This window comes from Zalophus californianus, chromosome 8 (assembly GCF_009762305.2).
Source record: "Zalophus californianus isolate mZalCal1 chromosome 8, mZalCal1.pri.v2, whole genome shotgun sequence".
Classification (NCBI taxonomy): Eukaryota; Metazoa; Chordata; class Mammalia; order Carnivora; family Otariidae; genus Zalophus; species Zalophus californianus.
This window is the reverse complement of record NC_045602.1, coordinates 53,173,320-53,198,750: the sequence shown is the minus strand read 5'-3', so window position 1 is coordinate 53,198,750 and position 25,431 is coordinate 53,173,320. Positions and strand designations below refer to the sequence as shown.

The window sequence follows — 25,431 nt, the reverse complement described above, 5'->3', positions numbered from 1 at the left end:
CACTTTCTAATTATTTTACTACCTTGTATTATATATGCTCTTGTGGTTACTTATATCTACTTCGTCTGTAAATACAATATAATGGTATACTACTGTCTACCTATTCCTGGTTCTAAGTTCAGTGACATCGTATTGGTAATTTGAAATCAGTCATGTTGGAAATATTTATGTCAAAGAAATAGCTATAAATCAAGGTTTTCTTTCTTTGGAGAGCCAACTGTTAAGTTTATCAGCAAACTCCTGGTCTTGCCATGTCTTTTTTTTAAGATTTTACTTATTTATGAAGGAAAGAGAGAAAGAACAAGCAGGGGGAATGACGGGCAGAGGGAGAGGCAGGCTCCCTGTTGAGCAAGGAGCCCAATGTGGGACTCGATCCCAGGACCCTGGGATCATGACCTGAGCTGAAGGCAAATGCTTAACCAACTGAGGCACCCAGGCGTCCCTGGTCTTACCATGTCTTATTGGTGGGGCAGGGTTGGAGTAAGTTTGTAGGAATAAAGCTTGGGATCTTCCAGGGAAACTTTGTTAAATTGAATTCTAGCCCTTTCCAAACAGCTGTGCCTTTGGGTATTTTTGGGTTCCTAGAAAAGAAGAGGTTGTGGCAAAGTTTAGTGGGTGGGAAACAAAATGAGTCATATGGTAAATGAGTTACTTTAACATCCTGGGCAAGAATTTCCTCAACTGGAACATGAAAAGGGGTGGGAGAGAAACTAATAGAAGTGATTGCTCTAGCAATGGGAAAGGGATACTTTTTTTTTTTAAGATTTTATTTATTTATTTGACAGAGAGAGACACAGCGAGAGAAGGAACACAAGCAGAGGGAGTGGGAAAGGGAGCAGCAGACTTCCCGCTGAGCAGGGAGCCTGATGTGGGAATCGATCCCAGGACCCTGGGATCATGACCTGAGCTGAAGGCAGACGCTTAACGACTGAGCCACCCAGGTGCCCCAGGAAAGGGATACTTTTAAAGAAAGTTTTTTTTACGGACATTTCCCAACATATACCCAAGTGAGAGAATAGTAAAATGAACCTCTACGTATTTATTCATCACCTGACTCAACAATTATCAATATTTCACCAAAAAAGAGACTTTCCAACTATTGAAGTAATGAGAGGGAGGAGTATAAACGAAAAGATGGCCAGATATGATTGAAAATTTCTCTTCCAAATTTTGGTTGTACTGAATTAAAAGGATAATATGAAATTGGTAAAATACTTAATAATACACTTTAGATATAAAATATTAAAATTTATAATACAGGAATAATTTCTGTAAATTTTGGTAAAGCACCAAGATGCTAAAAATAGGCGAAAAATGCAAACAGATAATACACAAAGAAGGACAGGAGTTGAAAAAAGGGAGTCAGTGTTCCTACTACTGATTTTAAAAAGCAAGTTAAATCAATAATAAGATTTAGTATTACACCCAAATATTACATTATAAAGAAATAAAGCAAGCAGGCTTATGGTTGGCAGGGCTTTGGACGTCCTTGTAAATTTGGAGGACAACTGGAAATATTCATAAGTATCAGATATCACAAGAAATATGTCAAAAACAAGAATAAAATATCTTACAAAGCTAAATACAAAGATTGTAGCCATGGTCTCAGAAAACCTGAACAACCAGTAGTAGGGACATTGAATAAGTTATAAGATATCAATATAATGGAGGAGTGTAATTTTAGCACAGTGATCTATATGGTAATTGTGTGCAGTATGAAAAATAAAATTTTTTTGTAAATTTTATTTATTTGACAGAGAGAGACACAGCTAGAGAAGGAACACAAGCAGGGGGAGTGGGAGAGGGAGAAGCAGGCTTCCCGCGGAGCAGGGAGCCCAATGTGGGGCTCGATCCCAGGACCCTGGGATCATGACCCGAGCTGAAGGCAGACGCTTAACGACTGAGCCACCTAGGCGCCCCTGCAGTATGAAAAATTAAGAGGAAAGAGTAGAACGCAAAATCATATACATACTGTGATTACAGTTAAAATATTGGCACAAATAGAAATAACAGTAGATGGTAAGTTTACATTGTTTTAAAATGTCCTTCTCAGTGCTTAAAGTTGAGTAAATAATTTACGAAATAAAATGAAAGAGGGAAATAGGGGATTGCTTAAGGCCTCAGAGTTTCTACAGTTCTCTAAAAGTTAATCTTTTCCATTCATTGGCAGTGGAAAGATCCATAATTTTCAGCATTGCAACGGAAAATTTTACTTCTACCCACGTTCTGCTGGGTTTAAGAAACAAGTTTATCAGCTCACACAGGCAATTTCATAACAGCTGGAAGGAAGGAGAGGCTAACATGACAGGTAAAAGTAACACTAACTGCCCTGTATTGTTACCTGCCATAAAATCCTGAGGTTGCTAAAACAGAAATAAAATTATAATAAATAAGCCAAATAATACATTTCAATATATAAATTATATTACATTATATTTTCATTTAAATTTACCAAATTTAAATCTCTGTTGCTAAAACAAATAAAATTATAATAAATAAACCAAATAAATTTTCTGTCATGTACATTTATTACCTTTGAAATTCAAAAATAAATAAAGGTTATTTTTAAAAAGTTAGCCAGTATTTTCTGTTTTATCCTTCCTGTGATATTTCCTGAGGTGTTAACATTAAATTTTTTATGATCTCTGCAGATAGTCTCCACTTCTTTTAGAAGGATTCCTGCTGGAGGATTCTATTTTTATGAAAACAAAACAAAAAAACCCACAAAAACAATTTAGTTGACACCAAACTGTAGTGAAAAGAAAGATATTTAGATATGACTTGGTGAGCCCTCTTAAATACATATGTATGTTTTACAAATCTAAGATGTCACTTAATTAAATAAAGGGAGGGAAAGGATGATCATAGAAAATTAACCTGGGCCTTGATACGATGAGTACAAAATATTTAAGCCAAACTCTTTCGTCTCAGAGGATTTCTTGATGTTATTACACTAGTCATTTTTCCCTTCCTATTAATTAATTAACTAATCTTTCAAGATTTTATTTGTTTATCTGAGAAAAAGAGAGAGGGAGCACCAGTGGTGGGAGGGGCAGAGGGAGGAGAACAAGCAGGCTCCCCGCTGAGCAGGAGCCTGACCCAGGGCTCCATCCCAGGGCCCTGAGATCATGACCTGAGCTCACAGGTGCCCCTCCCTCCTATTTAGAATGTGTATTATTTTGCCAAATAGTGAGGGTACACGATAGTTTCCTGAACTTTTCTTGTGAACAATTAAGCAGATTATTTCCAGGAATAGACTTTCCCTTTAAATATTCTGAGGCCTAATTCCTTTTCTCTTCTTCTCTAGCATTTTGTCCTAGGCCACATTGTGTTTTTCTTTCTTTTTTTAACAAATGGGGAAATGAAAGCGCTAAGAAAATGAGCACGTTTTTTTGTGAGATTTAAAAGAAATCATCTGGTCATTCACATGAAGTGTTTAGAACCGTATCTGACACATAGTAAAATAAGGGCTCAACAATAGCTACAGTCATTATTATTAAACAAGGCCAAGTATGTCTAGAGCAGTGGTATGCAATACAAAGACAGGGAGAGGCACAAATGTGTTTGAATTATCTAGTAGTCACATTTTAAAAAGTTACAAGAGACAGGTGAAATGAACTTTAATAATATAGATTATTTTACACTTTACCCCATAGATCCAAAGTATTATCATTCAACATCTAATCAATAGAAAAAAAATATTAAGATGTTTTACAGTCTTCTTTTCAAACTACGTTTTAACAATCTGGTGTGAATATTTTACACTGACAGAACATCCGAATCTGAATGCTTAATTTTCTTTCTTTTCTTTTTTTTTTAAAAGATTTTATTTATTTATTTGACTGAGAGAGACACAGCGAGAGAGTTTTGTGAAAGCCCTTCTGGAGAAGACCATCATTCTTAGATGGTCTTAGAAGACCATCCCAGGACCCCGGGATCATGACCTGAGCCAAGGGCAGACGCTTAACGACTAAACCACCCAGGCGCCCCTAGAAGAATTTAATTTTAATTACAAATTATAATTTACATAAATATCACTGCAACTGGTGCTGTCTATAAAACATTCAAATAAGCACATGAAAAAAATTACGTCAGTGCAAAGAAAACTATTCAGAGTGAGCAAATCTGTTGATCCCAGCTAGATGGGTGGCGTGATTACGTGTAACACTAGAAAAGATGCAGCATGCCTGACGTGTGTACTCATTGCAGGGGTTAAAGTGAAATGTAGCTGACCAAAACATAAAAGTTGTGTGTTAAGGAAAAATAGTTTATACTGCATCAATTTGAAAATTTAAAATTAAAATTAAACCAAATTTGAAATTCAATTTCTCAGCTGCACTGGCTGAATTTCAGTGGCTCAGTAACCACACGTGGCTTGGTGCCTACGGCATTGTACAGGGCAGGTGTAGAGCTTGTGACTTTCAAAAGACAGGAGGCACCCCATCCCATGCACCTTTTTGTGTTGGCATCAGCTTTAAGCAGGTGACAAAGTTGTTGGTACAGTGCCTGGTCCAATTCCCAGTTTCTAGCTCGTTTTCTCTTTGTTCTTCTCTGCTTCTCTGAGGTGGCACCTTTTCCTACCCCCCGATGCTGGTTCTCTGAGCTATAGATATGTAATATGTATTTATTATAATTCTAAATTATAAATACATTATAAATTTTATATATGTTATATATAGTTATTATTTATATATAATATATAAAATGTAAATACATAAAGTATACTTCCCGGCATGCATTTCTGCCAAGGTTCTTCTCATTGGTCACCTTTGCCTGCATCCATTCTGCCACCACAGTGTCTATCCCAACACCTCTTTGCTGGTTTGGGGGTGAGTAGGGCCAGTAAGGGATCCCCCTCGTAGCTCCTCAGCTCAGATGGGTGGACTGGAATGAGGTTTTCTGGATGGATCCCCTTAACAGACAGAGCTGCAGGGGAGGTATCACGCATCTCCCCACCATCATGCACACGTGCACATACACATACTCTCCTTCTGTCTTAAAGTAGCTTCAGTTCCTCTCAGCTGCTGATATAATCTCATGTCAGTCCTAGTCTTTTCGGTTTTGTCATGAGTTTCTTCTTGTGCCTCCCCATGCCTTCGTCAGGTTTTTAATGACAAATTGAGAGAGGCTGCATCAGAAACAGCAAGTTCCCTATGTGAACCAGAAATCCACTGTGGAAGAATTTTAACACATCTGTTTTTGTATTCTTCTGCCAGAGTCAGCTTAAACACTGAGGGAGTGGCTGCTCCAGGGGCAGGGGGAGATGCCCGCACAGCTAGAACTTGCCTATTTGCTGGGCATGGGAGGTGGCAGGAGAAAATGTGACATTTAAGAGAGCAGTGTTTATTTTCTGCTCACTTCCAGATCTCCATGGCTGGGCCAGTGTAAATCTACAAAGGAAAACTGAGCTGCTTTTCCTGTTCATCTGGGAAGAGAGTTTTCTGTTTTCTTCCCTCCTGGGCAAACAGAAGTGGTGGTGTTGAGGGGCACCTGGGTGGCTCAGTCAGTTAAGCAGCTGGCTCTTGATTTCAGCTCAGGTCATGGGATCTCAGGGTCCTGGGATCAGGGCCGTGTCAGGCTCCAAGGTCAGTGGGGAGTCTACTTGAGATTCTCTCTCCTTCTCTCTCTGCCCCTCCCCCCATCCCCACATGTGCGCGCTCTCTCTCTCTCTCTCAAATAAATAAATAAACCTTAAAAAAAAATGGTGGTGTTGATAAGGAAAGGACTGGGCTGCATAATACATGTTTTTCTGTAAATAAAACTAGCTGGACAGCAGGGAGCCTGACCGCATATTTGGTTTCTCGCCGACTCACTGCAGATCCCTTCCTTCCTGTGCTCCAGTTTCTCATTCAGATCCAGGCTGTCTGTTCCCTTCCTGCATAACAAGGATTTTGTAAAGAAAGATGGAGTGGATTTTACTTTTTCTGGGAAGGTATAGAAGAGAAAGACTAGATGCTAGATTCAGGGTTCTGATGAGGTGCTTCTCTTGCGCTATCTCTAAGACTCATGCTTGCTGACACAAGAGAAGATGCCAAGACCTTGGAATCTGGGTCTTGGGACATGGCAGCCTATAGTTTGTGATTCATAAGGAGAGGCTGGGGTGACCCAAGTACAGATGGACACGTGAAAACATGCTGAACAAACTAGAACTGGAGATCAGTGCAGTAGCTTGTAATCAGTTACTTGGAGTTTCTGCATTAGATTCTCACTTATCTGGAATAGTTTACTTACGGTATTTCTGAAGAAGGAACATGGAATAAAGTGACCTTTCACATTTCCTTGAGGGCCTCTGGCTCTAAAATAACTCCAAAAATGGGTCAGTAAACATGATGTAACCTGTGGCAAAGCCTAACCATGAGAGACAGATTTTCTCTTTAAATAATTGTTAAACCTGAGGAGTTTAACAATCATGATTTTACCCATAATGCTGTGCAAAAGCTATATGGAATTTGGGGTTCACTGAGTTGGGTTTTGCCTTAAAAGTAGGTATTGCTCAATGAAGGATAATAGCAACATGCTTCCCCTAAGAGGCCATTATCAACCTACAAAGCTGAGACCTTGACCTCTTAAGCTATATAGATGTGTATTATTTTATTGAGGTATAATTTACATACAATAAAATGCACAGATATTACGTTGTTAGTTTGGTGCGTTTTTTTTTTAATGGAGTTCACATTTAAAAAAAAAAACTATTCTCAAAAATTGTGGTAAAATACACCTAGGATAAAATTTACCATCTTAGCCATTTTTTAGTGTATAGTTGAGTGCCCTTAAGCACATTTACAGTGTTTTGCAACCATCACCACCATCTAATCCACAGAACTCTTTCCATTTTGTAAAACTGAAGCTCTGTGTGTGCTAAATTATTCTTTCTCCCTTCTTCTACCCCCTGGCACGGCTATTCCACTTTCTGTCTTATGAATTTGACTTCTCTGAGTGGAATTATACAGTATTTGTGACTTTTTCACTTAGCACAGTGTCCTCAAGGTTCATCCATGTTGTAGCACACATCAACATGCCTTACTCTTTAAGGCTGAATAATATTCCATTGTATGCATGTATGTACTAGATCTTCTTTATCCATCCGTCAATCGACACATGGGTTGTACATGGTTCCATCTTTTGGTTGTGAATAATACTGTTCTGAACATGGGTATACAAATATCCCTCCAAGTCCTGGCTTTCAGTTCTTTTGAAAGAATATATATGTATCCAGAAGTGTATATGCCTAGAATATATACCCAGAAGTGGAATTGCTGGATCATATAGTAATTATCCAATTTTTATTTTTTTGAGGAACTGACATACTGATTTGCGTAGTGGCTCTACCATTTTACATTCCTACCAGTAGTGCTCAAGTGTTCCACTTTCTCTACACCTTCCCCAACACCTGTTATTTTCTGTGTGTGTGTGTGTGTGTGTGTGTGTGTGTGTGTGTGTGTTTATAGGAACCACCCTAATGGGTGTGAGGGGAGTTGAATAAGTTTGAATAAGTTTTGACAAATGCATATATTTGGGTACTACTACCCCAATCAAGAATCAAGATAAGGAACATTTCTATCACCACTTAAAGTTACCTCTCTCATGCTCCTCTACAGTTAGTATCCTCTCTGCCTCATCACTACCTCCAACCCCTGGGAAGTGGGGGCCCAGGATGGAAGTCCTGTGAGCAGAGTCCAAGGAAGGTGCTGTCTTAGCATTCAGACAGCTGTGAGGACAATGATCTTTTTAAAAATTAATTAATTAAAATTCAATTAATTAACATTTAGTGTATTATTAGTTTCAGAGGTAGAGGTCAGTGATTCATCAGTCTTATATAACACCCAGTGCTCATTATATCACATGCCCTCCTTAATGTCCATCATCCAGTTACCCCAGCCCCCAGCCCCGCTCCCCTCCAGCAACCCTCAGTTAGTTTCCTATGATTAAGAGTCTCTTATGGTTTGTCTCCCTCTCTGATTTTGTCTTTTATTTTTTCCTCTCTTCCCCTATGATCCTCTGTTCTGTTTCTTAAATTCCACATATGAGTGAGATCATATGATAATTGTCTTTCACTGACTGACTTATTTTGCTTAGTGTTATACCCTCTAGTTCCATCCACATCATTGCAGATGGCGAGATTTCATTCTTTTTTTATGGTTGAGTAATATTCTACTGTGTGTGTGTGTGTGTGTGTGTGTGTGTGTGTGTGTGTGTGTGTGTACCACATCTTCTTTATCCATTCACTGTTGATGGACATCTGGGCTCTTTCCATAGTTTGGCTATTGTGGACATTGCTGCTATAAACATTGGGGTTCAGGTACCCCTTCGGATCACCACATTTGTATCTGCGGTAAATAGTAGTGTGAGGACAGTGATCTTGTCAGAATACAGATGCACACAGACTTGGTGGCCAAAAGAACCATATGGGGTCCGGTTTGACGTGTTGGTGGTAGATGTGAAAGCCTGAACTCTGTACTCCACAGATGTTTTTAACACAGGTAGAGTTGGTAACCCACGCCTTAAACAGCTCACCGAACAGGTAATGCTATAATGTGTAGATGTGGCAGACAAAGGTTACCTGGACAGAATAGTAATAAAAAGAGTAGTCAACATTTGTTGAGTACATAATGTGTGCACTATTCTGAGTACTTTGTATGATACAATAACTGGTTTAATCTTTGTAACAACCCTATAAAGTAACTTTGTTACTAATTCCATGTTACCAATGAGGAGGCTGAAGTACAGAGAAATAATAACTTGCCCCAAATCATACAGCTACAAGTGTATATAGGAGAGTTATAAACCCAAGTTGGTTGGGCTCCAGGCTCTAGCCACGTTGTATGGAGGAAGGATGACATGGTCTTTGAGGGAGGAGTTCCCACCATCATGTGAAATTAGCAACTAGACCATGAGGTTGGCTGCATCACACTCAGGCTTGGACCTTCCTGTTGCCATTTCTCGTCAGAAGGATGGCATGGATTCTCCCATCCTCGTGGGATACCAGCATCTGCCATACCTCAGGTCAGGGGGAGAACCCAGCGCATTATTACCATGCAAATGACCCAGAGGGCAGACTCACTACTTCCCTGTAGACGGGCATTCCATCTGCAAAATGAAGGGGTGGGCTGGGCATTCTCTGAGGTCTTCTCTACCCTGACAGCCCTACACTGGCAGAAATGAGCTCTTTCTGGAGCAAGTGTTCCCCCCTGCCTCCATTTCTACTCCTGCTTTCTTGGGGCACTTATATCTCAGCCTTGGAATTGCTCTCTCACCTGTGCATTGCTGGACGTTTTGATCTGACACAGGGGAGAAGCAACTCTGGAAGATAAAAAGAATACTTCTTCTAAGTCTAGAACATCACTGCCATAGCCCAGAGCATAAGTAACTGCCATCTAGGGCTTGAGGAAACATGTCACAGCTGTGCCAAACCCATCTTAGGCTTTGAATGAAAGCCTGTAATGTTTTTGGTTCATAGCATAAGCCAGACGAGCTATTTCTGCTATTCCTTCTTTCTCCCCCTACTGGTATACCCTGGATAGTCTTCATATTGCTGGCAGTAAGATACGTATAACCAAATGGGGTCATTATTTCTAACCTCCTTTGATACTCGATTCAGACTACCCCAAGAGCATGATGCATCAGTCAGTCTCTGAGGCAGGCTGCACTTTGTGGGCGCTTTTGTATTATGGTTGGATCAGCCATGACCCCCCCGCCCCAGTACTCAGCTCAGGATGCTGGATCTTGATATGGGGGGTGGGAAAATGGGCACAGAATGTGCCTGGATGGAATCCTTATGTCTCTCCCTGGGGAAGGCACTACTCTGACTGTGTCTGCTCCAAAAAACGTTATCACGGAGCTGTGTTACATTGTTCTTGCACCAGAAAGGCTGAATGGCTGAACTAGGGCAGGGGCATGTGGGTTGGAAATGTGCTTTTTCTTCATGGGGTGAATGGGTGGCTCAATCAGTTGGGCATCCGGCTCTTGGTTTCGGCTCAAGTTGTGATCTCATGGTGGTGGGATTGGCCCTGATGGCCCCTCATGGGGCCCCGTGTGGGGCTCCCTGCTGACGGGGAGTCTGCTTGAAAGATTCTGTCCCTCCACCCCATCCCCTACTCGCTGACTCATGCTCTCTCTCTCTCAAATAAATAAATAAATCTTAAAAAAAGAAAAACGAAATGCTTTCTCTTCAGAGAGCCAACAGTCTTGTATTCGACACTTGATTGGGAGCTGTCTGCCAAAGTATAGCCAGTTGCTGTCAGATAAATCTGGGAGAGGAATATTTTTGTCATGGTTTTGTTTTGTTTGATTTTGTTTTGCACCCAGCTTGTTGAAGATATGAAGAATAAGAATGCATCTAGCTCAGCAAAAATGTGACAGTTTACAATATTTATTCCATTATTACTCTAAGAGCTCCTAGCATTGTTGCCTGCCTGTATACACATGGACACATGTGTGCATTTGGCCTGGTATGATATAAAGGTCTATAGAGTCAGACAGACCTGTGAAAAAACAGCTCCTACCACCTACTACTGGAGTGACCTTGGGCACTATGCCTAACTTTTCTAAACTTACATGTTTTTTTTTAAGATTTATTTATTTATTTATTTGACAGACAGCAAGAGAGGGAACACAAGCAGGGGGAGTGGGAGAGGGAGAAGCAGGCCTCCTGCTGAGCAGGGAGCCCGATGCAGGGCTCAATCCCAGGATCCTGGGATCATGACCTGATCCGAAGGTAGACACTTAACGACTGAGCCACCCAGGTGCCCCTCTAAACTTATGTTATCACTAGACAGTAAAAGGGCAAAATGATACCATATGGATAAAAGCACCTGGGCACTCTATACAACTAAGTGGTCAATAAATATTTACCTACAAATAAAGTCTCTCTAGCTCCAATGCACAGAGCAAGGAATACAAGGCTAGCTTTCCTGATGCTGAGCCTGCCCCATGGAGGATGAGCCCCATGACCAGAGGGAGGATGACTAAAGGTTGGAGGTGACCATTCAGGAAGGTTTGGTAGAGGATCCTTGCAATGGGAAGCAAGTTCAATGGAGTTAGCTCTAGCAGCCTCCAAGATTTCTTTTCTTTTCTTTTTTTTTTTTTTTAAAGATCTTATTTATTTATTTGTTAGGGAGAGAGCCCAAGCAGGGGGAGAAGCAGGCAGAGGGAGAAGCAGATTCCCCGCTGAGCAAGGAGCCCGATGCTGGACTTGATCCCAGCACCCTGGGATCATGACCTGAGCCGAAGGCAGACTCTTAACCGACTGAGCCACCCAGGCGTCCCCAAGATTTCTTTTTTAAATGATAGAGTACTCTTGAACAGACAGAGCATAGGGGATATTCTCTGCATGAAGGGCATATAGGTGGGAATTAAGGTATGCTTTTTTTAAATTTTTTTAAAAAGATTTATTTATTTGACAGAGAGAGAGCACAAGCAGGGGGAAGGGCAGAGGGAGAGGGAGAAGCAGGCTCCCCACTGAGCAGGGAGCCCGATGCTGGGCTCGTACTAGGACCCTGGGATCATGACCTGGGCTGAAGGCAGCTGCTTAACCGACTGAGTCACCCAGCTGCCCCTATGGTATGCTTTTTAGCACCTAAAATGGTGCCTGGCATGGGGCAGGCATTCCGATCATGTTTGTTGAATGAATGAATGAATGAACAAATGTGCATGAAACATCAGTGAAACTATCCTATCGGTCCCATGATTGTGAGCAATAATCAGCATTACCAGTACATCAACTTCTTGTTTCTATGGTCACTGTCCTGAGAGGAGGGGAATCCAAACAGTTTGTTTGCAATTAAGAGTTAAACAAAACAAAACAAAGTCCTGCTACCAACAAAAGACCAGCCGATGAGAATGCCCCAGGTCTTCAGTCCACACGTGGTACTGGGAGTTGCTCAGATAACACTTAGGAAAACCCAAAGCACTATTCTGTGCAAGCTGAATACAGTATGCAGAGAAACAAGGAAGGGTAGCTACACATTTACAAAGCTTATCAGAATATGCTTTGATTGTGCCCTACTCGAAGCTTGTGCCTGGGGAAACCGAGGTATTATGTGAAGTACAGAGACATCTAGCAAGGCAAGCATTGAACTGGGAGTATGGGACCCAGCCCCTTGCTCAGCAAGCATTTAGACCACCTCAGCTATCTTTTTATTTTCCTAATCTTATCTCTTGATATAATAGAGAACTCACCATAGCCAGCTTTCATTATTATATCATCCAGCTGGTTTGCAAAGTGGAGGTAGTAGTCGTGACTCCAAAGGTTATTGGGTAGATTAATTAAGATAATGTAGAGGAGTACTTTAAAAATGTACCTTCCCTCCTTCCCCCTGCCTTTTGGACAAAGGAATCTTTGGCATAGAGAAAAGGCTTTAATAGACTTCGGCGTGATGTGGAAATGACAGAGAAGGAGTGGGGATGTTTTAAATTATATGTGAGGGGCGCCTGGGTGGCTCGGTTGGGCGACTGCCTTCAGCTCAGGTCATGATCCTGGAGACCCAGGATCGAGTCCCACATCGGGCTCCCTGCTCAGCAGGGAGTCTGCTTCTCCCTCTGACCCTCTTCCCTCTCGTGCTCTCTATCTCTCATTCTCTCTCTCTCAAATAAATAAATAAAATCTTAAAAAAAATAAAAATAAAAAAATAAATTATATGTGAAACGTGTGTTTTAAAATTATTTGTGGATTGAAATTATTATTATTGTCCCCCACCATGCTGTGAAGAAGTGGCTGAAATTTGGACAAAAGACTGTCAATAAGTTGTTTGCCAGGTGCGGGGCTGGAATAGATTCTTCCCTAAGATTCTTAGCAGTCAGGTTTCCAAATTTGTCAGCCTTCCTTTGGCTTATACACTTGGCCTTTGATTAAATGTTTGAAAATGCTTATTTCTCCAGACTCAAACCCCATCACGGCAACAAAACTTCCTTTACTTTTCGAAGGACCTAAGCTCCAAGGAGTTTGGGTTGCATTCATTTTCCTATTTCATAGACAGTTTTGAAAGCCTTCAGTGCTTGGGCGGGGCCCCGGCACACCCTCCACAAATCCACAGGCTAGAAGTTTAAATTTGTCATCCTGTGGGATGTAAAATGAAACCGCGTACCAAAGAAAAATGGTGAGTGACTCACTCACATGTGATCTTCCAGGGAAGAGAGGGACTCAGTAAGAATGTGCCACAAGGACAGCAAATTCCTTCCTAATGAACATTCCGGTTGCCCCTCCTGGGACCAGGGTCAATGTCATGAATCTGGATGGAGGCCACCAAGTTATGTTGGGGTCCCAAGGGGAGCATCCATTATTGGGGTGAATTCAACATGGTGCCACATCCAGCAGGACCAGAGAAATTGCACTCATTAGCACACCAGGAAGGGGTTCAGCTCTCAGGGACAGGTTCATATTTACAGGCTCACCACACACATGCTGATAATATCTTTATTACCTTGAGAAATATAAGGGGTGCCTGGGTGGCTCAGTCAGCTAAGTGTCTGCCTTTGGCTCAGGTCATGATCCCGGGGTCCTGGGCTCGAGCCCCGGGCTCCCTGCTCAGCGAGGAGCCTGCTTCTCCCTCCCCCTCTGCCTCTCCCCACCCCTGCTTGTGCTCTGTCTCTCCAATAAATAAATAAAATCTTAAAAAAAAAAATTGTTACTGAGACAAAAATCCTTGTGCTCCAGTACTCTGAAGACAGGTCCACGTGGGAAGCCAAACTCTAGTCCAGGGATTGCTGTGCAATCACGGACTGAGAACAAAGGCTATTAGATGGATGACACAGCCGTGGGAAATAGCTGATCCTGGACCATTGGATCTAGGGCCAAGCCACCCTTACCTTAGGACTGGGCTTTGATGATTATTTCCAAGTAAGCCTCTCTGAGGATTTTATGTGGAGCTCGCACACCATCTTTCTTTAAATATGCTAATGATTTTGGCAAACTGGTAGGTCAGGAGCCATTCTTTCTCATAAATGAATTTGCATATCTTTGTGTTGATGGTTGTTTGCTGATTTTACTAGTCTAATGCTCAGGAAACCATCTAATTTGCCTGTTTTCCAAATTCTGGGTGAGTGGGGAGGAGTCCACCACACTGCCACCTCCATGTATGGCCTCCTTAAATATTACATGAAATCCGAGTCCTTGTTCCATGTAGCTGCTGGAAGGACATAAGGAACTTTCTACTTGAGGTCATTTCTAGCAGTGTTACAATAGGGCAGTTTGTGGGACGGTGTAAAAATGATCTTCTTGTACACCTAAGCAGAAAACAGTAATGATCTGTTCTTGACATATCTAATTTTTCTTTATGAAGCCATCATAAATTACTTGTGCAAATTTTTGTAATCTTTCCTGCAATAAGTTGAACTTATTTATAGCTCAGTATTCCCTATGTAACTGCTCTTGGGATATATCTCTTATGTTGTGTTCCCAGCTTTTTTCAGTTGCTCTAAAACCATGTCTTAACATTTGCAGGAGCCCTATTGTGAGCCTTAGTTGTAGAGTTCAGATATTATAAAGAAGTTGCAGTTCCCCCCCCCCCGCTCCACTCCAGACTGCATAACCCTTAGATTTTTTTAGACATCACTCACATATGGGCCCTTCAGTCTTCATCTTCCCATCTTGAAGAGCCCCTGATGCTTTTAAGGTCATTGGAGCCATGCCCAAACCTGAGTGGGTTTGCCTTTTTCCTAAAGCTGAGGCACAGTTGCTAATTATTTTACCCCACCTGTGAGCAGCCAAGAAGCTTTGCAAACCCCCACACAAAGTCTGAGCCATTGTGAACCTGGGGATACTGTTCAGTTTATGGACTTGTAGGCTGGCTTTCAGAGAGAAAGAATGAATGGATCAAGGAAGCTGAGGCAGAAAAGGGTTCCTATAAAGAGTCCTTGGCTCTTCAGGCTGGAGGAGAATGTAGGAGGACTTTTACAGGTTGAGCTTCCAGAAGAAGGGCATGGCATTCTTTGGGAGCTGATCATTTTGTGCAGTTAAGAAGAAGCCTGTGGCAATTCTGGGAGGCGAGAATTCTACCACCGAAACACCAATGCCTTCCCGTGACAGTTCTGTTCCAGGGGGTGGTCTCAGTGATTCCTTTCCACTCCCCACCCATCCTTGCTGAGAGTTCCTCACACCTTACTAGGTGCCAGACACTGTGCCAGTAAGCGTGAGCGTGGGTCAACTTGACATGTATTATCTGATATCTGATCAAGGGGTACCATTTCCTGCCTTCATTTCTATAATCTGTTGAGAAACTTGTTTGGTGCTAGTAAATAACAAATACACAACAGCTGTTTCTATGTAAATGGACTTAAGCTGTGTGCTGTCCAAGTTTCAAAATAATTTTCTGGCTAAAAGCACCCTGTGTTCGAGTATGATACATTTTTGTCCCTTTAGTAAATTATTTCTAGTTCATTGAATAAGACTCTCAGTATTTCCAGAAGGTTTTGTGCAAGCATTTTTTTCCACTTCTTGATGTGGTCAAAAGGATTGGAAGTATTTATATTAAAGGCTGGCTTTTGGAGAAGGTGTTTCTCTTCCCTGCCTCCTTACTTGTCATCTACAGCAACTCCCCCTTATCCGTGGGGTATACGTTCCAAGAGCCCCAACAGATGCCTGAAACTGTAGGTAGTATGGAACCCTATTTATGCTGTTTTTCTCTATACGTACATGCCTATGCCTATGATCAAGTTTAATTTATAGATTAGGCAGAGTAAGAGATTAACAACAAGAACTAATAATAAAATGAAACAATTCTAATGATACAATAAAAGTTATATGAATGTGGTCTCTCTCTCAAAATATCTTATTGTACTGTAGTTACCCTTTTCTTTAAAGATTTTATTTATTTACGTGAGAGAGAGCACGAACGGGGGGAGGGGCAGAGGGAGAGGGGGAAGCAGGCTCCCCACTGAGCAAGGAGCCCAGGACCCTGGGATCATGACCTGAGCCGAAGGCAGATGCTTAACTGACTGAGCCACCCAGGTGCCCCTGTAGTTACCCTTCTTCTTGTGATGATATGAGCTGATAAAATGTCTTGTGTGATGAGATGAAGTGAGGTGAATGATGTAGGTGTTGTGAAGTAGCGTTAGGCTACCGTTGACCTGCTGTCAAAAGGAGAATCACCTGCTTCTGGATTGCCGTTGCCCGAAAACACAGATAAGGGAGGATTACCATATTCCAAAACTATATAGAAACAAAGGGAGGGCCCTTGTTCCTTAAACTGGGTCTGCTAGATTGTCCACCAATTAGCAGAAACTCAATCCAATTCACATATAAATCATACTTAATGAGGGATATTGGCACATTTGGATCATTCATATGATGTGAAACAGGGCCTCCAGACAAAGTCGTGGCTAAGTCTCAAATAGCCCTGCTCTTGGCTTCCCCTAGCACATTCTGGACAAATGAGAAATACCCCTTCCTGCTCCCACAGATAGTCTTGACCCTACTCCAACCCCATCTCATGCCACTCTGGCCCTTGTTCATGATGCGGTTGTTCATTCCTCAAACACAGTAAGTTCATTGCTGCCTCGGGGCCTTTGCATTAATTGTTCCTTCTGCCTTCAGTAGTTCTCCAGCACTGAATAGCTAGCCTCTCTCCCCATTCAGGTCTTAGCTCAGATGTCTTCTTGCCACCCTGTCCAGGCTAGCCCCCTTCCCAGTGACCTGATCACATCATCTTCCAACCCAGGATTCAGCAAATTTTGTCTGTGAAGGGCCAGATATTAAATATCTTCAGCTCTGTGAGCCATATAGCCTGTCACAACCGTTCAGTTCTGCTGTTGTAGCACGAAAGCAGCTGTAGATAATATGTAAACAAATGGGTATAACCAAGCTCCAATGAGTCTATTTGTGAACACTGAGATTTGAATTTTATATAACGTTCATGTGTCACAAAATACTATTCTTTTGACTTTTTGCCAACCATTGAAAATATAAAAACCATTCTTGCAGGCCATTCAAAAAACAGGATTTGGCCCATGAGCTGTAGTTTGCTGATCCCTGTTAAATAGCATTGTCCTTTCATCTTACTGATATCTGAAATCATCTTATTTATTTGTTTATTTGTTGTCTGCCTTTCCTGGTGGCCTGTAAGCTCCTTGGAGTCATGTTCTTTGTCTTACTGTATTATCTCTGTCGACTAGAACCGTGCCTGGAATATAGAGGTACTTTATGAATATTGGGTGAATGAGTAAATAAATCCATACAGCCCATGAGCTACTAAATCTGGTAAAGAATTCCTTCCAAATATTTCCTATGTATATCCCATTCCAGGGGCCACACCCCACCTAGGTCTCTGCCTCTGCCTGCCTGTTCGTCAGTGCTTTCTCAAGCCTTCCTGACCCCGTCTCTCACTCTGTACAGAACCTGTCTCTTCTGTAGAATAGTGTCTTGTGGAAGGAAGCATGTCTTTTGTTCTGTCATTTCTCTGCAAAAATCAAAACTTTCCCACTATTTTCCCATTACCTACAATATCAAGTCACGCTCCTCAGCTGGGCACACAAGGCCTTGCCTATCAGTTCCCTACCTGCTTTTCCAACCCTGTCTCTGAGCCTTGCCTGGAATGAGCCCTCTGCCTGAGCAGCCTTGTCTCCTCATTGTTGCCGAGGCCACTGCTTATTCCCACCTTTGCTCAGGCTGTGCCCCAGAACAAGTCGGCATTCCCCTCAGGAAAGGATTGAACCCCCTAAGTGGTTATAAGGCAAGTCGGCAGTGATGGGAGACAAGGAAGAATGGAGCTGGGCCCTAGGAGAGCTGAAAGATGAAGTGAATGTGAGCAGATTGACCCAGTCGGTAATGAAGTGGAAAGGATTTAGGAATTCTCGGGGTATAATTGAAAAGTGCTGCTTGGTAAGGTGGCCTAGGCCAGTGCTTTTCAAAGTACTGTGCAGACAAATATTGGGGGAATCTTGTTAAAATGCAGACTCTAGCAGTAGGTCTGGGGTGGGGGTGGGAGGCCTGAGACTGCTCCCAGGGGATGCCCACGCTTCTGGCTCCAGGATGATTCTTTTGAGTATCAAGGAGCTAACAAAATGCTTAGGAGAGCAGCCTTTTCCATAGGACTCAGATATGGAAACAGAAAGTCAGTTGGCCTGTCCCTCAGAGGCCTGCCTGTCAATCACGAGACCAAGAGCCCTGGCCCAGACTCATGTCATTCCTTGCATTCTGAGTGACTGAGTACATGTGCAATGATCGAGCATCCTTGCTGCACAGAACGGAGGACAAAGTTGAGTGTGTAAGGCTGAAGCTTTGAGGGAAGAAGCACCTGCACATCCCCAGATGGTGGCAGTGAAAATGGTCGTCTGGAAATGACAGGTCTAATGTGGGCTGGCCGGCGGCTGGCCTCACACACGCACACGCGCACACACTCATCCGCACACACACACGCACAGAGCGTGGGCTGGAGTGCCATGGTTTTCCTTAACGCGGCTGCATTATCTCTTCTCTCCAAGGAGACACCTGTTCTGTTCCACTAGAGCTTACTGTTCGGAATCCAGGTTTGCCTTGACTACAAGTAATGTACTAATCCTAACAACAGGAACCATTTCTGTAATGTGTATCTCCAGACAAAAGAGCAGGTTGGGAAGTGTTTTGTTGGAGTAATAAACTTGCTTGCTTGAGCACTTTCTAATCATTAACCCGGCCTTTGTATCTTTGGCTAATCAATAGCTGGCCTTTCGATGACAGTGGGTGTTATTTCCTAATGGTTTAACTTCTGCAAACTACAAGTTATCCTGATTAATGATTTTAATGACACATCTCTCATCACAGTAATTTCCCCTCTGCTTTTATCACAGAGGAACTTCTGCTCGGGTGACTGAACTCTGAACCTGATATAGAGAGAGTCGCGGCCATGGTAAGTTGGGGAGTGCCTCACCCTGCCTGTTGTCAGCCAGGGACAGGTACAGGATGTGTATTTAGGGATTTACAGAGGATTGTTTGCTTAATAGAGGGGAGAGAGGAGGAAATGAAAAGGCAGGTTTTTTTTTTTTTTTTCAAGCACCCTTTTAATTTCTTTCGGGTGGTGAGTAACTTGACCCTGAAAATTAATTCAAAAAGAGAATGCTTGGAATCCTTTTAACATCCAGAGATACAAAAATAAGTTGTAGGGGGCACCTGGGTGGCTCAGTCGTTAAGGGTCTGCCTCCGGCTCAGGTCATGGTCCCAGGGTCCTGGGATCGAGCCCCGCATCGGGCTCCCTGCTCCGCAGGAAGCCTGCTTCTCCCTCTCCCACTCCCCCTGCTTGTGTTCCCTCTCTCGCTGTGTTTCTCTCTGTCACATAAATAAATGAAATCTTTAAAAAAAAAAAAAAAAAGAAAGTTGTAGTTTTCTCTCTGCGGGAGTACTTTCGTGTTCATTATAGAAATTCCAGGCAAATGAAAAGGAAAAACTAAAAATCCCACAGGTCTTACCATTGGGAGACAAGTGCCATCCACATTTTGGTGTAACATCATTTCAGGCTCATCAAGAAGGGTGTTTGTTAGCCATCTGGGCTTGTCATCTGCCGCCTGTTTTTGGCCATGACCGGACTCCTCAGAGCTTGATTATCTGATCTTTGGGACAGGCAGGGAATTGGATCCCTTGGGGAGTTCTATAAAGTTCAGTGTTGAGGTGGAAGCTGAGCCTCTTAGCTGCAAACAGGCTCTACCTGTGGCAGGCCATCTGCTCTCCTTCTCCCACCCAAATAAGTATCTGAACAGACAGGTGATTCTAATCTCTGGTCTTCTTGGAAGGAATAATAGAAATAGAATCTTATACCTGGAGAGCAACTGGAGATCCTTCCAGCTCTAAATGGCCTCCTCTAGGAAGATGGAGGTGTAGACTATCTTGAACAAATAGTAATATACTCTTAACATTGTCTTACATTAGACATTCTAGAGTTTTCTTTATCATCCGTGACAGTCAAAACCTTACTCATATCTGCCCTAAATCTCCATGCTTTATTTTGAAATTCATTTCCTCTTGATTCTCTCCAGACACGGATAAGATTTATTCAGAAATGTTTACAGTGTCCCAACTTTGTGCCAGATATGGTACTTGGCTCTGGGACTCAAAATTAATGTAACACTCTTCCTGTCTGCAACAAGCTCACAGGCTTCCTACATGTGAAGCCTATAACCTAGTGACCCTTTACTGTGCTCCTCACTCGAGGAAAATTACCTCAGTTGCTCTCATCTTTCCTCCTAGTACCTGTTTTTCCAACATCACTGTTCTTTATTGGACAGATAAAGGACATTTTTAAAGGGGAGGAAAAACACACAATAGTCACAGTATTGTAATTCCCAATTGTTTTCCATCATTTTATTTTAGACCTTCCTCACATGTATAATGATTTTTAAACAATAGTAATACAAGCATAAATAACAGTTATATATTCACTCTAATCTTTGCTTTGCTAACATGTTAATACTACATTTTGTGGCATACTAAAATTATTTACTCTAGATGGTGGAGCTATGGGTGTTTTAATTTTCTTTTTTTTAATTTTCTAAATACAATGACCATATGTTACATTTCTTTTTTTGTTTTGTTTTGTTTTTTAATTTTTTATTGTTATGTTAATCACCATACATTACATCATTACTTTTTAATGTAGTGTTCCATGATTCATTGTTTGTGCATAATACCCAGTGCTCCACGTAGAATGTGCCCTCCTTAATACCCATCATCAGGCTAACCCATCCCCCCACCCCCCTCCCCTCTAGAACCCTCAGTTTGTTTTTCAGAGTCCATCATCTCCCATGGTTCGTCTCCCCCTCCGATTCCCCCCCTTCGTTCTTCCCCTCCTGTTACCACCTTCTTTTCTTTTTCTTAACATATATTGCATTATTTGTTTCAGAGGTACAGATCTGTGATTCAACAGTCTTGCACAATTCACAGCGCTCACCATGGCACATACCCTCCCCAATGTCCATCACCCAGCCACCCCCTCCCTCCCACCCCCCACCACTCCAGCAACCCTCAGTTTGTTTCCTGAGATCAAGAATTCCTCATATCAGTGAGGTCATATGATACATGTCCTTCTCTGATTGACTTATTTCATTCAGCATAACCCCCTCTAGTTCCATCCACGTCGTTGCAAATGGCAAGATCTCATTCCTTTTGATGGCTGCATGATATTCCATTGTGTATATATACCACATCTTCTTTACCCATTCATCTGTGTCGATGGACATCTTGGCTCTTTCCACAGTTTGGCTATTGTGGACATTGCTGCTATAAACATTGGGGTGCACGTACCCCTTTGGATCCCTACATTTGTATCTTTGGGGTAAATACCCAGTAGTGCACTTGCTGGATCGTATGATAGCTCTATTTTCAACTTTTTGAGGAACCTCCATACTGTTTTCCAGAGTGGCTGCACCAGCTTGCATTCCCACCAACAGTGTAGGAGGGTTCCCCTTTCTCCGCATCCCCGCCAACATCTGTCGTTTCCTGACTTGTTAATTTTAGCCATTCTGACTGGTGTGAGGTGGTATCTCATTGAGGTTTTGCTTTGGATTTCCCTGATGCCAAGCGATGTTGAGCACTTTTTCATGTGTCTGTTGGCCATTTGGATGTCTGCTTTGGAAAAATGTCTGTTCATGTCTTCTGCCCATTTCTTGATTGGATTATTTGTTCTTTGGGTGTTGAGTTTGATAAGTTCTTTATAGATTTTGGATACTAGCCCTTTATCTGATATGTCATTTGCAAATATTTTCTCCCATTCTGTCGGTTGTCTTTTGGTTTTGTGGACTGTTTCTTTTGCTGTGCAAAAGCTTTTTATCTTGATGAAATCCCAATAGTTCATTTTTGCCCTTGCTTCCCTTCCCTTTGGTGATGTTTCTAGGAAGAAGTTGCTGCGGCTGAGATTGAAGAGGTCGCTGCCTGTGTTCTCCTTTAGGATTTTGATGGACTCCTGTCTCACGTTTAGGTCTTTCAACCATTTGGAGTCTATTTTTGTGTGTGGTGTAAGGAAATGGTCCAGTGTCATTCTTCTGCATGTGGCTGTCCAATTGTCCCAACACCATTTGTTGAAGAGACTGTCTTTTTTCCATTGGACATTCTTTCCTGCTTTGTCGAAGATGAGTTGACGATAGAGTTGAGGGTCCATTTCTGGGCTCTCTATTCTGTTCCATTGATCTATGTGTCTGTTTTTCTGCCAGTACCATACTGTCTTGATGATGACAGCTTTGTAATAGAGCTGGAAGTCCGAAATTGTGATGCCACCAGCTTTGCTTTTCTTTTTCAACATTCCTCTGGCTATTCAGGGTCTCTTCTGGTTCCATACAAATTGTAGGATTATTTGTTCCATTTCTTTGAAAAAAGTGGCTGGTATTTTGATGGGGATTGCATTGAATGTGTAGATTGCTCTAGGTAGCATTGACATCTTCACAATGTTTGTTCTTCCAATCCATGAGCATGGAACGTTTTTCCATTTCTTTGTGTCTTCCTCCATTTCTTTCATGAGTATTTTATAGTTTTCTGAGTACAGATCCTTTGCCTCTTTGATTAGATTTATTCCTAGGTATCTTATGGTTTTGGGTGCAATTGTAAATGGGATCGACTCCTTGATTTGTCTCTCTTCTGTCTTGTTGTTGGTGTATAGGAATGCCCCTGATTTCTGTGCATTGATTTTATAGCCTGCCACTTCACTGAATTCCTGTATGAGTTCTAGCAGTTTTGGGGTGGAGTCTTTTGGATTTTCCACATAAAGGGGAAAATGAAGTATCATATCATCTGCAAAGAGTGAGAGTTTGACTTCCTCCTTGCCGATTTGGATGCCTTTGATTTCTTTTTGTTGTCTGATTGCTGTGGCTAGGCCTTCTAGTACTATGTTGAATAGCAGTGGTGATAGTGGACATCCCTGCCGCGTTCCTGACCTTAGGGGGAAAGCTCTCAGTTTTTCCCCATTAAGAATGATATTTGCTGTAGGTTTTTCATAGATGGCTTTTATGATACTTAGGTAGGTACCCTCTATCCCTATACTCTGAAGAGTTTTGATCAAGAAAGGATGCTGTACTTTATCAAATGCTTTCTCTGCATCTATTGAGAGGATCATATGATTCTTGTTCTTTCTTTTGTTAATGTATTGTATCACATTGATTGATTTGTGGATGTTGAACCAACCTTGCAGCCCAGGGATAAATCCCTCTTGGTCATGGTGAATAATCCTTTTAATGTACTGTTGGATCCTGTTGGCTAGTATTTTGGTGAGAATTTTTGCATCCATGTTCATCAAGGATATTGGTCTGTAATTCTCCTTTTTGATGGGGTCTTTGTCTGGTTTTAGGATCAAGGTAATGGTGGCCTCATAAAATGAGTTTGGAAGTTTTCCTTCCATTTCTATTTTTTGGAACAGTTTCAGGAGAATAGGTATTAATTCTTCTTTAAATGTTTGGTAGAATTACCCTGGGAAGCCATCTGGCCCTGGGCTTTTGTTTGTTGGGAGATTTTTGATGACTACTTCCTTAGTCGTTATAGGTCTGTTCAGGTTTTCTATTTCTTCCTGGTTCAGTTTTGGTAGTTGATAGCTCTCTAGGAATGCATCCATTTCTTCCAGGTTATCTAATTTGCTGGCATATAGTTGCTCATAATATGTTCTTACAATTGTTTGTATTTCTTTGGTGTTGGTTGTGATCTCTCCTCTTTCATTCATGACTTTGTTGATTTGAGTCATTTCTCTTTTCTTTTTGATCAGTCTGGCCAGGGGTTTATCAATCTTGTTAATTCTTTCAAAGAACCAGCTCCTAGTTTCGTTGATCTGTTCTACTATTCTTTTGGTTTCTATTTCATTGATTTCTGCTCTGATCTTGATTATTTCTCTTCTCCTGCTGGGTTTAGGCTTTATTTGCTGTTTTTTCTCTAGCTTCTTTAGGTGTAGGGTTAGGTTGTGTATTTGAGACCTTTCTTGTTTCTTGAGAAAGACTTGTATTGCTATATACTTTCCTCTCAGGACTGCCTTTGCTGCATCCCAAAGATTTTGAACAGTTGTGTTTTCATTTTCATTGGTTTCCATGAATTTTTAAAATTCTTCTTTAATTTCCTGGTTGACCCATTCATTCTTTAGTAGGATGCTCTTTAGCCTCCATGTATTTGAGTTCTTTCTGGCTTTCCTCTTGTGATTGAGTTCTAGTTTCAAAGCATTGTGGTCTGAAAATATGCAGGGAATAATCCCAGTCTTTTGGTACCAGTTGAGACCTGATTTGTAACCTAGGATGTGATCTATTCTGGAGAATGTTCCATGGGCACTAGAGAAGAATGTGTATTCCGTTGCTTTGGGATGGAGTGTTCTGAATATGTCTGTGAAGTCCATTTGGTCCAGTGTGTCATTTAAAGTCTTTATTTCCTTGTTGATCTTTTGCTTAGATGATCTGTCCATTTCAGTCAGGGGGTGTTAAAGTCCCCCAGTATTATTGTATTGTTATCAATGTGTTTCTTTGCTTTTGTTATTAATTGCCTTATATAATTGGCTGCTCCCATGTTCGGGGCATAGATATTTACAATTGTTAGATCTTGTTGGATAGACCCTTTAAGTAGGATATAGTGTCCTTCCTCATCTCTTATTACAGTCTTTGGTTTAAAATCTAGTTTGTCTGATAGAAGGATTGCCACCCCAGCTTTCTTTTGGTGTCCATTAGCATGGTAAATGGTTTTCCACCCCTTCACTTTCAATGTGGGGGTGTCTTTGGGTCTAAAATGAGTTTCTTACAGATAGCATATCGATGGGTCTTGTTTTTTAATCCAGTCTGATAGCCTGTGTCTTTTGATTGGGGCGTTGAGCCCATTTACATTCAGAGTAACTATTGAAAGATATGAATTTAGTGCCATTGTATTGCCTGTAAAGTGACTGTTACTGTATATTGTCTGTATTCCTTTCTGGTTCATGCTGCTTTTAGGCTCTCTCTTTGCTTAGAGGACCCCTTTCAATATTTCTTGTAGGGCTGGTTTCGTGTTTGCAGATTCCTTTAGTTTTTGTTTGTCCTGGAAGATTTTTATCTCTCCTTCTATTTTCAATGACATCCTAGCTGGATATAGTATTCTTGGCTGCATATTTTTCTCGTTTAGTGCTCTGAAGATATCATGCCAGTCCTTTCTGGCCTGCCAGGTCTCTGTGGATAGGTCTCTTGCCAATCGAATGTTTCTACCATTATAGGTTACATATCTCTTCTCCTGAGCTGCTTTCAGGATTTTCTCTTTGTGTCTGAGACTCGTAAGTTTTACTATTAGGTGTTGGGGTGTTGACCTATTTTTATTGATTTTGAGAGGGGTTCTCTGTGCCTCCTGGATTTTGATGCCTGTTTCCTTCCCCACATTAGGGAAGTTCTCTGCTATAATTTCCTCCAATATACTTTCTGCCCCTCTCTCTCTCTCTTCTTCTTCTGGGATCCCAATTATTCTAATGTTGTTTCGTCTTATCGTATCGCTTATCTCTCGAATTCTGCCCTCGTGATCCAGTAGTTGTTTATCTCTCTTTTTCTCAGCTTCTT

At 41.7% G+C, this 25,431-nt stretch overlaps 1 protein-coding gene across 1 annotated transcript in view; it reads left to right on the top strand.

The window, feature by feature from the left end:
* Positions 1-25,431, top strand: part of ANXA4 (annexin A4) — a 74,468-nt gene that overhangs the window by 9,287 nt on the left and 39,750 nt on the right. Inside the window, exon 2 of the mRNA XM_027622320.2 lies at positions 18,760-18,818. Coding sequence (XP_027478121.1) covers positions 18,816-18,818 — 3 coding nt within the window. The 5' untranslated portion in view covers positions 18,760-18,815. The remainder of the gene's footprint in view (positions 1-18,759; positions 18,819-25,431) is intronic.